The sequence below is a fragment of the Lemur catta genome, chromosome 17 (genome assembly GCF_020740605.2).
Source record: "Lemur catta isolate mLemCat1 chromosome 17, mLemCat1.pri, whole genome shotgun sequence".
Classification (NCBI taxonomy): domain Eukaryota; kingdom Metazoa; phylum Chordata; class Mammalia; order Primates; family Lemuridae; genus Lemur; species Lemur catta.
The window spans coordinates 50,622,334-50,634,919 of NC_059144.1; the positions used below are offsets into that span (position 1 = coordinate 50,622,334).

General features: G+C 67.4%; 1 protein-coding gene across 1 annotated transcript; it reads left to right on the forward strand.

Moving 5' to 3' along the window:
• Window positions 1–966: 966 nt before the first annotated feature.
• Window positions 967–11,957, forward strand: SLC17A9 (solute carrier family 17 member 9). Its single transcript, XM_045529346.1, has 13 exons — window positions 967–1,115; window positions 3,589–3,786; window positions 3,982–4,121; window positions 5,405–5,504; window positions 6,495–6,625; window positions 7,017–7,113; window positions 7,208–7,304; window positions 7,847–7,934; window positions 8,830–8,864; window positions 9,136–9,251; window positions 9,773–9,828; window positions 9,939–9,968; window positions 10,445–11,957. The coding sequence occupies exons 1-13, from the start codon at window positions 1,057–1,059 to the stop codon at window positions 10,606–10,608; spliced, it is 1,311 nt and encodes a 436-aa protein (XP_045385302.1). The 5' UTR covers window positions 967–1,056; the 3' UTR covers window positions 10,609–11,957.
• Window positions 11,958–12,586: the final 629 nt, after the last annotated feature.

Here is a 12,586-nt window from a genome sequence, read left to right on the forward strand (position 1 = left end):
TTTAGCAGCAACTTCCAAACTTCTTGGCTGTGGGCTTGGAGCTGTTTGGGGAGCTAAACCCCTCTCCACCACCCCGAACATCAGATACAGACGACCTTGCCTTTGGCTGCTGATGCCCAAGGTCTGCTCGGCAAGCAGAGGGGAGCGCAGTGCGGGAAGGCGGGCACAGGCACAGTGGAGGGCAAGTTTGGGGTTTTGTTCTAAGCACACTGCCAAGCCTGCCTGCTTCGTGGAAGATGGCTTCAGGGGGCCAGAGTGGAGGTGGGGGTGAGGGTGTTTGAGGACGAGGCCCCCGGGAGAGGTAGAATGTGCCCAGAAGTTCATGTGCTGACATCAGCACTGGACATACCCCACAGCAAGGGCTCCGCCAGCCTCCCCCAGCCCAGAGCAGCACGTGGGCTGTGCTCAGAACACCTTTGCCAGTGAGCTCAGGGGCCCATGAAAGCCTTCATCTCCCGTCAGCGAGCCTCGGTCTCGTAGACCCAGGCCAGCACCTGAAGAACCATCTCTCCCAGGCCCTGCTGAAGGCCCCAGGAGCGGAACCTGTCCAGAAAGATCCATTTAAAACTTGGTCGCCGCGGGGTTTCACTGCCTTTGCACGCAGCGAAGAGGCCGTTCCTAATTTCCATTTGACCAGTATACAACCCAGTGAGTCCCCAACCACCATCTCCCCCCTGTTTTGTGGACTGGGAATCCCCCATGGCTCCCTGCTCTGTCCAGGGTCTCTGGCACGCACCTCTGGGGCCAGGGTCCCCGTGGGCTCTGGCCAGCCTGCTGCAGGGAAAGCCTCCGTGCCAGCCCCAGGCTGCGTCTGACTTCCCCAGACGGACGTGGGCCGGGCGGGGTGGGGCGGGGACCCAGTGGCGTGCCCCGCCCCGCGCGCGCCCCCTGTGGTGGCCGTCTGGGGGCGACACGTCTTGGGAGCGCCAAACGGAAGCGCTGCTGGGACTGACACGTGGACTGGGCGGCGCTGGCTGGGTGAGTCGGCCTGGCCTGGAGTTGGGAGGGCGCTGGGCATCAGGAGACGCTGTGCCCACGTCCTCGCGCCCAAGCCTGATGCAGCCGCCCCTAGACGAGGCCCGCAGGGACACGGCTGAGGACGCCCAGTGGTCCAGGTGGGGCTCGGGCAGCACCAGCGGGGGCGGGTGGACGTTTGGGGAGGGAGCTGAGATGTTGTTTGGGTGGGACCTTGCTGGGCGGGAGTGCTGGGCTGGGGAGGGCTCCTCTGGATTTGGGGCTGCCAGCCCAGACCCTCCGCAGGGAGGAAGGACACCCTGTGTGCCCCACCCTCCTCCCTGCAGTCACGCCTATGACCTGGCGCGTCCTCCGGAGCCCTTCTCCCAGCCCGCGGCCCTGGGGGTCTGGCAGGCGGCTGGGGGCGTGGTCCTAGATGGACAGGAGGTGCGTCCACAGGTGGGACCACGCCATTTCTGAGTCAGCTCAGGGGCAGTCCAGGCAGACTGGGGGGCGGTCAGGGGCTGGCTGAGGGGCACAGGCTGGAGCCTGCAGCCAGACGGTGGGGTCCTGCCACTGCGTGCCGGCTCCTGGGGGGGTTCAGCAGTGGGGAGAAGCCCACGCAGGGCGCCCGCCCTGTTCATGCTCTGTTTCCATAACCCACTGCGCCCTGGGCAGGTGGCACCACAGAAACCAGAGCGAGAAGGCGACGGCTGTCCATTGGCCAGCTAGTGAGGGGATCTGAACGGGAACCCCCAAGAGGAGCCCCCAAGCTACAGAAGAGCCGCCGCTGGCTCTGGTTCTGTGGGCTAAGGCCCCTCAGCCCAGGCGGCCGCCCCCCACCCCACCCCCGGACCCCGGCCGAGAGTCAGGCCTAGAGTCAGGCCCTGTGGACTCTGGAGCCAGCTGCAAGTCCCCGGGGAACCTGCCCCACCACCTGCAGGGTGACGGCTCCGTCCAGCCGGGTGGGGCGAGGACCCTAGCGCTGCCCTGAAGAGTGGCAGAAGGCCTGAGGGACAGTGCCACCTGGGGAGCCGGAGCCTGATGGAGGGAGGGCTTCCGGAAGGAAGGAGGGGCCTCGGAGGCAGAGGCTGTGTGGGAAGGGCCCCCCGAGGGCCGCCGTGGAGCCCAAATCACAGCCCTGGCCGAGTCTCCCTGCCGTGCCAACAAGGGGGAGGCCTGCCCAGCCCGTGTTTATCCGTGTCCAGGCAGGGCCTGCACAACACTCCGGGTTGTGTTTTACGGGCCTGTCTGGCCTTGGCCCTACCCGCCTGGCTCCTGCGCTGTTGGAGGGGCGCTGGCCGCCGGGACACTCGCTTCACAGGGCCTGTCAGGGGCCAGGCGTCCACACCTGCGCATGGGCAGTGACAACGGCAGCAAGTGCTTCTCTTGACACTGACCACCCTCCGCGTGGACAGTCATTCTTCAGCCACGGCACAGAGGCGCAGGGTTCGGGAGGGTGGCGGGACCTGCGTGTCCCCGGTGGCTTGTTGCTCTCCTGGCCCCGCGGCCCTGGTGCCCACACGTCTCCCTTTTCTGAACTGAGGGGCCACGGGACGGTCTGTTTGCTCAGCCCTGGGTCCCTTCAGCACAGGGACCCTGTGCAGAAGGTTGCCGGAAGCATCCATCTGGGCTGCGGCACGTGGCAGGGAGGGAGCTTTCTGGTTCCTTCCAACCCCAGAGGATGTCGGGTTCTGGGCCTGGGGTCCTGCTCTGCCCTCCGCGGCTGGGGACTTCCTTGTTCTGTGCCCCTTTGCCAGCCTGCTGGGCACCACCTGCCCAGCTCAGGGACGGGGCTGTGGTGCCTCCTGGCCTCCAGGGCCCACTCAGCCCCTGCCCCACACAGCCCAGGGCCCCCTCCCCACGCTGCAGCTCAGGGGGACTGACTGCCTGCGGCAGCTGAGGAGGCCGGGGTGGCGGGTGGCGCTGCACTGTCAGTGGGGTTCCTAGAGGGGTCAGCCCCGGGGGCTTTCCACCCACCGGAAGACAAACGGGGCCGGCTGTCTGCTGGTGCGATGCACCTGGGGAGGGATGGCCGCTGGGGACCCTCTGGACACAGGTGACTGCTGCTTGACCACATGAGGACACGGCTCCCATGTAAAGGCACCTTTGGACCCTGTGGCTGCAGTGGGAAGTTACAGGTGTGGCCCCCATGCCCCCGCCGGGATCCTGTGTGCTCAGTCAGCAGAAAACAAACTCTGTGTGTTTGCAGAGAGCCTGAGCGTGGGGCCGGTAAACGGTGGGCGTGTGGGCATCAGCCGGGCCCGCGCGGGGACAGGTGGGACCACGCCCCTCTGTGCTGCCCAGTAACCCAGGGCAGGCTTTGCTCAGAAGAAGCAGACCTGGTCCCTGGGCCCAGGCCATCGCCAGGTGTGGGGCTGGCCTCAGGTGCCACCAATTGTCCCCAGAGTGGACGCTGGCTGTGGATGACAGTGACGAAAGCACACCCCATCGGCAAGTTCAGGACAGACGGCACCTTGTCCACACGAGAGCAGCCTCGGCTCACTCAAGCTGAGCCTGGATGTCGGCAGAGTGCGGGATGTCAGGGGCTCAGTTCTCACCTGGAGGTGGGCTTGTCCCTGGTCCAGCAGGCGCATCTTGTGGGGCCATTCGGCAGACTGTCCTCTCCCGCAGGCCCGAGTGCCAGGCGTGGACGGGGGCCCTGCTGCTGGGCACGTGTCTGCTGTACTGCGCCCGCGCCAGTGTGCCCGTGTGCGCCGTCGCCATGAGCCAGGACCTCGGCTGGAACAAGAAGGAGGCCGGTGTCGTGCTCAGCAGCTTCTTCTGGGGCTACTGCCTGACGCAGGTCGTGGGCGGCCACCTCGGGGACCGGTAACCGCCCCCCATGGCCTGGCTCCAGGGGCTGCCCCACATGGTCCGGGGTGGGTGGGCCAGGTCCTGTGGAGGGAGCTTGGTGAATGAGTCTGGGGAGCAGCAGCATGGAGAGGGAGGGGACAGGCAGGGGCCAGGGCACGAAGCAGGCCAGGGCGAGTCCCTAACCCTGACCTCCCTCTGCCTGCCTTCCAGGATTGGGGGCGAGAAGGTCATTGTGCTGTCAGCCTCCGCCTGGGGCTCCATCACGGCCGCCACGCCCCTGCTCGCGCACCTGGGCGGTGCCCACCTGGTCAGCATGACCTTGTCTCGAGTCCTCACGGGCCTGCTCCAAGGTGAGCGGCCTCGGCACCGCCCTCACACGGCTGCCCTGCCGCCCTCTGCGCCAGGCGGGGCGGACAAGGGGCATGTGCACGCGTGTGTGCGTGTGTGTGTGCGTGCGTGCCCTCCCTAGGCACCCGCTCTCTGCAGTGACACGCAGGATCAGATGGGACGCCACACAGTAAACTTGCCTCCTGGCACAGAACTTGGTCACCAGCTGAGAGGGACCCACGATCATGTTAATAAACACTTTGTGACAGACAGCCCAGGAGTTAGTCAGGCAGACATTTCCTGTGCGTTCGTCACGAGTGACGACACCATGGCTGTAGCATGGAGAGTGAGCGCCCTGCAGACACAGGTCGTGGGTTCCTGTTGTCACGGCGGCCCCCAGGTGATGCCCCGGCACAGCCCCTCCGGGCCCGGCTCTGGGACCCCCTGGGACGGGGGGACGTGGGGTAGTGGCCAAACTTCCAAGCTGCTGGGGAACCTTTGTCCAGAAGGAATCCCAGCAGGAAGTGGGGCGTGCAGAAGAGGCAGACGGCCTTCCTGGGGCCAAGCATGTGCGTGTGTGTGAGCACAGCTCACGTGTGTGCACGTGGCCGTGTGGGCGCCGTGCAGCACAGCCGAGCAGCTGCTGCGCTGGCAGAGAACGTGCGTGTCACGTGTGCGTGTCGCATGTGCACGCCTGTGTCAGGGTGAGCACTCGCAGGGCACAGCTGGGAGCCGTGTGCTGGTGGCGGGATTGTGCGCGCTTGTGCGTGTGCGTGTGCGGCAGGAAGGCCTGCTGGGAGCAGAGGTTGCCTCGCAGCTGTGCTGGGGCTGCCGCTGAGTGCCTCTCCCCCAGCTGCGTGCTGCCTCGCGGGGGCGGGGAGCCGGGACCTCTGGGTGCTGCCTCGTGGGGTTGGGGAGCCGGGACCTCTGGGTGCTCCCTCGCGGGGGCTGGGAGCCAGGACCTCTGGGTGCTGCCTTGCGGGGTTGGGGAGCCGGGACCTCTGGGTGCTCCCTCGCAGGGTTGGGGAGCCGGGACCTCTGGGTGCTGCCTCGCAGGGTTGGGGAGCCGGGACCTCTGGGTGCTCCCTCGCGGGGCTGGGAGCCGGGACCTCTGGGTGCTGCCTCGCGGGGTTGGGGAGCCGGGACCTCTGGGTGCTGCCTCGCGGGGGTGGGGAGCCGGGACCTCTGGGTGCTGCCTCGGAATTCACCGTCGGAGCCTGAATGGAGGGGCCGGTGAGCCCCAGCCTGGCTCTCAGCCCCCCGGCAGGCCCTCGATGGACCCGAGAGACGTCCCTTCCCGTTGCAGGGGTTCACTTCCCTGCCCTGACCAGCCTGCTGTCGCAGAAGGTGCGGGAGAGCGAGCGAGCCTTCGCGTACAGCACCGTGGGCGCCGGCTCCCAGATTGGGTAAGCGCTGGCTCAGAGGGCCCAGGAGAGGCCCGACAGGTGCCCCGGTGCGCGCTGGCCTCCGGTCTGGTGGAGGACGGCCGTGGGGGTCTGCAGGACCACTGCGGGTGAGGCGGGTCTAGCAGGCACGTCTGGCTCGGCTGTTCAAGGCCTGTGTAAAGTGTTTCTCTTTGTGCAAATTTCTGCCTTTCTGGGGCGGCCGGCAGGGGTGAGGTTAGGACTTTGGCACATGGGGCAGGGCAGTGGCCGCTTCATCTCATTCCTGCGTGGCTGGTCTACTGGGGCCAGATACTGTCCCCACCGTCCACTGCCCTGGAGCGGCCTGTTGGGCCAAGCTTGCAGCCTGTGCTCGAGGCTGGAGGGCAGCTTGTCCTCGACATGCAAACCCTGTGTCCTGGCCCTCGCTGCCAGCGCCCGTCCCTCGGGTGGCTCCAGGCTGTCTGAGGCCTCGCCCCAGCAGAGTGGCCTCTCCCGGTTGTAACGGGGTGGATGCAGGCACGGCTGGCAGAGGCTCTTGACCACTGGCTCAGGCCTCCTCGTACCCTTGCTGAGGCTCAGGGGGCGGCAGGGGTGACGGCAGGGGGGCGGGGGGGCGGGCAGACGGTGCAGGGTGGGGGCCAGGTTTCTCAAATAAAAACGTAGATGGCCTGGGTGTCCTGAGTGGGGAGCAGACGGCCACGTGTGGGGCAGGAAGGCTGCCCCCACACCCAGGCTGAGCCAGGTGCTCTGTCCACCCCAAGGACGTGTGAACGGAGGCTGAGCTCTGGGGCACAGGGTGGGGAAGGGGGCTTGTTGGCTTTGGTGGGCTGTTTTTGTATCAGGGACGATCAGATCTCTGGGGCACAGGGGGCGGTGGGCTGGGGCCGCTGAGCTGCTGCTGACAGGTGATGAAACCACCCTCCTTCCCGGCCTGGCTCGCACCCGGGTGGGCATCCCGGGAGCTGCTCCTCGCCCGGGGAGGCCTGGCCACCGTCCTCCCTGTCCCTGCAGGACGCTGCTGACCGGGGTGGTGGGCTCCCTGCTCCTGGAGTGGCACAGCTGGCAGAGTGTCTTCTACTTCTCAGGCGGCCTCACCTTGCTCTGGGTGTGGTACGTGCACAGGTACCTGCTGAGAGAAAAAGGTAACGCGGGCCGGGCGGGCTGGTCCTGGGCACAGCAGCCGTGCGACCGACCCCCCAGAGGCTGCACGCGGCTCTGACCTTCTCCAAAGAATCCGCCTGATTCTGTCGGAGAGTTCGGAGAGTCCGTCTGGGGCGAAGGCAGGCAGCCGGGGAGACCTGCCCCGTGAAGGCACACGCAGGGGCAGGTTGAGTCTTCGGAGTCAGGGAGGAGCGTCGGGGGGTCCGGGGCCTCCTGGGCTCGGGAGGAGGCCGTGGGAGGGTGGTTTGGAGCAGGGTCCTCAGGCCTGGCTGCCTGCGTGCGGGTGCTTGAAGGCCCGGGATGCGGCACGGGTGTGAGCGGGGCTGTGAGGAGCAGACGGAACTCTGCGGCTGAAACCGCCCCCTCCCTCAGACCTCGGCCTGGCCTTAGGCATCCTGGCCCGAGGCCTGCCCGTGTCCAGGCACAGTAAGGTCCCCTGGAGGCAGCTCTTCCGGAAGCCGGCCGTATGGTGAGGCGGGGCCCCAGGCGAGAGCGGTGGGTGTCCGAGGGCGGGACTCTGGCCCTGAGGGGCACACAGGGCTGTGTCACCTCCCTGTCCCCAGGGCGGCCGTCTTCTCCCAGCTCTGCTCCGCCTGCTCCTTCTTCACCCTCCTGTCCTGGCTGCCCACCTTCTTCCAGGAGACCTTCCCGCACGCCAAGGTGGGTTGCCCGGGGGAGCGAGGGCCCTGCGGGCGCGGGTTTGGGCTGTGCAGGGCACTCGTGCCCCAGCCTCAGGAGGGGACCCCTTGGCCCTGGCCACCGCTCAGGCTCTCTCGGCCTGGTCACACCTGGAGCTGGACACGCGGCCACAGCTTCGCCAGTGCCCGGCTGGGACCTGCTGCCCCCGCAGAGCCTGCACCTAAGCCTGGCCGCCCAAACAGGAGCCGGGGTGGGGACAGTGTCAGCTCCTCCGAGGCTGTCCTGCTGCCCTCCCAGCCCTGGTGACCAGGACCCTCTGAGCTGCGCGTTCCCAGGCCAGGGCTGGACCCCGGGGTTCTGTCCCGTCAGGTGTGGGCAGCAGTGTGGAGATTTGGGCTGTAGGGGACACAGCCACTAGTGGACCTGGCCCCCAGCTGGGGGTGACAGTGGGTGGGCACAGCCTGGCTGGAGCCTGCCCCCCGGCCCGCGAGTGGGCAGCTGTGCAGCCGCTGGCAGGGGGCCAGCCCGGCCCCCGCCCCGCTGAGCTCCTGCTCCTCCCACAGGGCTGGGTCTTCAACGTGGTGCCCTGGTTGGTGGCCATTCCGGCCAGTGTGTTCAGCGGGTTCCTCTCTGACCATCTCGTCTGTCAGGGTGAGCCTGGGCGGGGGAGGGCTGGGGGCCCCACTCTGGTCAGCCTCACTGTCCAGGGCGGGAGGCTCTCTTGGGGGACACAGTTCCAGCACATGGAAGAGGCCCACAGCCCCAAGGACCAAGCTGAGTGGGACCCCTACCCCCAGGGCCCAGCTGGGGTGCGTGTGGCCCGGGGCCTGGCCAGATGTCACTTGCTCCTTCTTGTCTCAGTGTCCCTGGGGGGGTGGGGGCTGGGTGCAGAGAGAGCACCCTGGTCCCACGCTCTGGTGTGACCAGCCACAGGCCCCGCCCCTCTGCGCAGCTGTGAAGCCCTGGGTGGGGTCAGAAGCCCCAGGCCCCGCATTTCACAGGGACCCCCAGAGAGCCCCGAATGGGGGAGCCTCAGGGCGGGCGCCTGAGTCCGCTGTGGGCCACCGCTGGCTCCCGGCTGCGGGGCAGCACCTCCCGCAGGACGACGTCCTCATGGACACACCCGTGCCGTGCACTCATGTTCTCACACGCTCACTCTGCACACGTGCACCGTTCTTAAAGGGCCAGTATTCTTCCTAATCACAGAAGTGCCCGCTGGTTGTGGAGAGTTAGGAAATCTGGAGAAACAGAGACAGTGGAAATCGCTTGCCCACCTTTGGGCTGTCGTGTGTCTGTCCTTCCGTGCTTTCCGCCTGCACACGTACTGCTGTGTAGACGCACGCACACCCCCCCCCAGTGCACCTCCCCCCCCCCCGAGTGCACGCATTTTCACCCGTGACACCGGACACCCGTCTTGAGCCCGAGCCGCGGCCCCATCCCTCCTCCCTCGGCAGCCATGCTGGGTGGGGCCCACTCCGGGGCGCACGCAGGGTCCATGCAGTGGGCTGACGGGAACCCCCTTCTGTGGCCCCCCCGCTCCGGTCAGGTTACAGACCCGTCTTGGTGCGGAAGTTCATGCAGGTAGGAGAGTCCTGCCAGTGGTCCTCTCTGGGCAGCCCACTTTGTTCCCCTGCTCCCGGGACCCCAGGGTTAACTCCCCAAGTCACCCGATTCCTGGGACGGCCACTGGGGAGCGCTGCTGGGTCAGCTGGGGCCGGCTCAGGGCTCCCGACCCTGCTGGGTCCACGTGGGCCTGGGCTGAGCAGCTGGGCTTCCTCGTGGGAGCCTCGCCCCGGCATCCTGGGGGCCCGGCAGTGGACCCCAGGCGGCTGTCGCGGGTCCCCTCCCGCAGGTGATGGGCCTTGGCCTGTCCGGCATTTTCGCCCTGTGTCTGGGTCACACCTCGAGCTTCTTCCAGTCCGTGGTCTTTGCGTCGGCCTCCATTGGCCTCCAGACTTTCAACCACAGGTGAGGGCCGACCGCCCGTCCACGAGGGCCACCATGCTGCCACCCAGGCCAGGGACAGGGAGGACAGGGCACGTCCCCACCAGTGGTCCCGGAGGCAAAGGCTGCCCGGTGCCAGTGTGGCCCTGGTAGTTCCGGAAAACAAGGGCCTTCGCCTGGGAGGCCTGGGAGAGGGTCACCGCGGAGCACTCCTGCGGCAGGGACGTCTGCCTCCGTGTCTCTCCCTCTCGTTTCACCCCTTCCCAAGCTGTGGCAGCGATTGCAGCGCCCGAGGTGGCTTTAGGCACCAGCAGTTCAAAGCAGGGAGCAGGAATGAGGGTGTGGGAACCACCCCGAGCTTCCCCCACCACGTCTGGTCCCAGGAGCAGCTTCCTGGGTTGGGTCCACCTCCAGGGAGGCCCGTGCGGGGCGGTGGCGCGTTGGGGTCCCCAGCGCTCCTCCCGGGGCTCTGCCAGCCCTTTCTTCCCTCCCCGGTCTCGGGGCTCCGGGCACTCAGGGGACTCTCCGCTCTCTTGGTTCTGCAGCGGCATTTCCGTGAACATCCAGGACTTGGCCCCGTCCTGCGCCGGTTTCCTGTTTGGTGAGGACATGGGTGACCCCAGCCTGGCCCTCCCTGGCCGGCGGGTGGGCTGTGGTGCTCACGGGGGGCTTCCTCTGCATCCTGACGCTCTGCTGCTCCACCTGTCACAGGTGTGGCCAACACAGCCGGTGCCCTGGCAGGTGAGGGGCTTCCTGCGGCTTCGAGCCCACGACAGGGTGCCGGGTGGGGCTGCCCTTTGGAAGGGGTCCCAGCCTCAGGGGAGGGCACGCACCCCAGCGCTGGCCCAGGGAGCAAACACAGCCCCCCTCCCAGGTGCCGCTGACCCTCAGTGATGGCGGGGCTGGCCGGCGCCCCGACCCGCAGTGCAGGCCCCCGCAGGTGGTGGGGGCCTGCTCCGCTGTCCAGCCCCCAGCTGCCGGCCCTGGCTCTCGGCTCCCTCTGGAGGGAGCAGGTGGGGCTCGTTAGGGGCCATTTCCTGGGTGGTCTGTGAGGTCTCTGCCCCTCAGAGACCCTCCGAGTCTGAGCCTGGCCCGGTGGCTCGGACCCCTGAATTCAGCCCTGGGAACCACAGTGGCTTCTGCCCGCCAGGTGGCACCCACCACAGCCTTCCCCTGTGCTGCCCGGAGCACTCAGCGCTGCCCCTCTCTCGGGCCAGGTGTCATGGGCGTGTGTCTGGGCGGGTACCTGATTGAGACCACAGGCTCCTGGACTTACCTGTTCAGCCTGGTGGCCGTCACCAGCAACCTGGGGCTGTGCACCTTCCTGGCGTTCGGGCAGGCCCAGAGGGTGGACCTGAGCCCCCCCCACGAGGACCTGTAGCTCCTGCCCAGCCACCATCCCAGGCCCCAGCACCAGCAGTCCCGGCACCAGCAGGCCCAGGCCCCGGCACCAGCAGTCCCACGCCCCGGCACCAGCAGGCCCAGCACCAGCAGTCCCAGGCCCCGGCACCAGCAGTCCCAGGCCCCGACACCAGCAGGCCCAGCACCAACAGGCCCAGCACCAGCAGTCCCGGCACCAGCAGGCCCAGCACCAGCAGTCCCAGGACCCGGCACCAGCAGTCCCGGCACCAGCAGGCCCAGCACCAGCAGTCCCGGCACCAGCAGGCCCGGCACCAGCAGTCCTGGCACCAGCAGTCCCAGCACCAGCAGGCCCAGCACCAGCAGTCCCGGCACCAGCAGTCCCAGGACCCGGCACCAGCAGTCCCGGCACCAGCAGGCCCAGCACCAGCAGTCCCAGGACCCGGCACCAGCAGTCCCGGCACCAGCAGGCCCAGCACCAGCAGTCCCGGCACCAGCAGTCCCAGGCCCCGGCACCAGCAGTCCCGGCACCAGCAGTCCCAGGCCCCAGCACCAGCAGTCCCGGCGCCAGTAGTCCCAGGCCCCGGCACCAGCAGTTCCGGCACAAAGGCTCCGCCGGAGACGTGGAGCAGAGGCGCCGGAGCCACAGCGGCTCTGAGGAGTCCACAGGAGCTGGCGGGAGGTGCGGCAGACCCGGGGCCACGGTGGGCCCAGGGCAGGACCAGGCTGGCCCTCGGGGCCTTCAGCTTCCCATGTGGCCCCGGACTGGCCTCACGTGGCTGTGGGGCTGAGCGGTGCCCTTTCCAGTATCTGATCCCGGCAGGCCGCCCACAGCCACCCACCCGTGGGAACACATGCCTGTCAGCGGGCAGTGCCAGCAGACAGCAGACCCCATCTGTGGCGGGGACTGTCCTCGCACCTCCACCCGCTCCTAGTCTCCCTTCCCAGCCCTGTCACGACAGCCAGAAATGTCTCCTGACTCTGTCCGATGTCCCCAGGGGCACCACCATGGGAGAACCCATTCTAGACAGCCTCAGGGGTCCTGCTTCTCCCTCAGCCAGGCTGAGACCCCGGTCGATGGGTGGGGGGAGCGGCTAGAGACCCTGCTGTCCCTGCTGGGGGTCCTGGTCCCTGACGTGCACTCTGAGGAGGCAGAGGGCCCCCGACCCCCGTGGCTTCCCAGGGCCAGACGCCACGAGTGCAGGGAGCATGGCAGTTTGGGGGGGCAGGCAGCCCCCCGCCCTGGTCTCCCTGCGACCTCCCTGTTCAGCCTGAGGAGCTGGTGTCTCAGGAACTGATGACAGGGTTTGCAAGATGTGCACGTAGAGAAATGACACCAAAGCCTTATTTAAATAACTATTAAACTATTTAGAAAGAAGATTGTTTTATTTAACACCTCTGTTTTTTAAGAATAAACACCAGTTAGAGATTTTATGTAGCTCATTCAGGGGGGAGTTCGTCAAGGGTCGAACCAGGTCACGGGAGAATCTGGGAACAGCCAGGCCGTGGATCAGGAACGCTGAGCTACACGTGGACATGGGGCCGACACTGGGTTCTGGCTGCTCCTGGGCCGGCAAAGGTCGTGCGCGTCCGGCGGCCCCCGGAGTTCTCAGTGCTGCTCGGCTCCCGCGGAGTCGGACACCCCACGGGGCTGCAGGGCGACCGCGGAGTCAGACAGCCCCCCTCCCCAACCCCATGCTGCAGGGCGACCTCCACGGAAGCACAACCCCTTGCAGTCTCCCCAGTTTGGGCCAAAACAGCCGCAAGGTGAGATTGTCCATCTCGAGTGAGTCTGGCCTGCCGGGTCCCACCCGATCCTGCCCTGGGCGCAGTCCGAGTGCCAGAGGCCTGGGACGCTCTGGGGGCTCCGGCCCGAGGACTTGCCCCTGCACAGTTCGGGGGCAGGACCTGCGCGTGTGAGGGGATTCCCCCCTCCCCTTGCGGTAGGCGCCACATCGCGTAGCAGTTGCCATTTTAGCCACTTTTCAGTGCACAGGTCA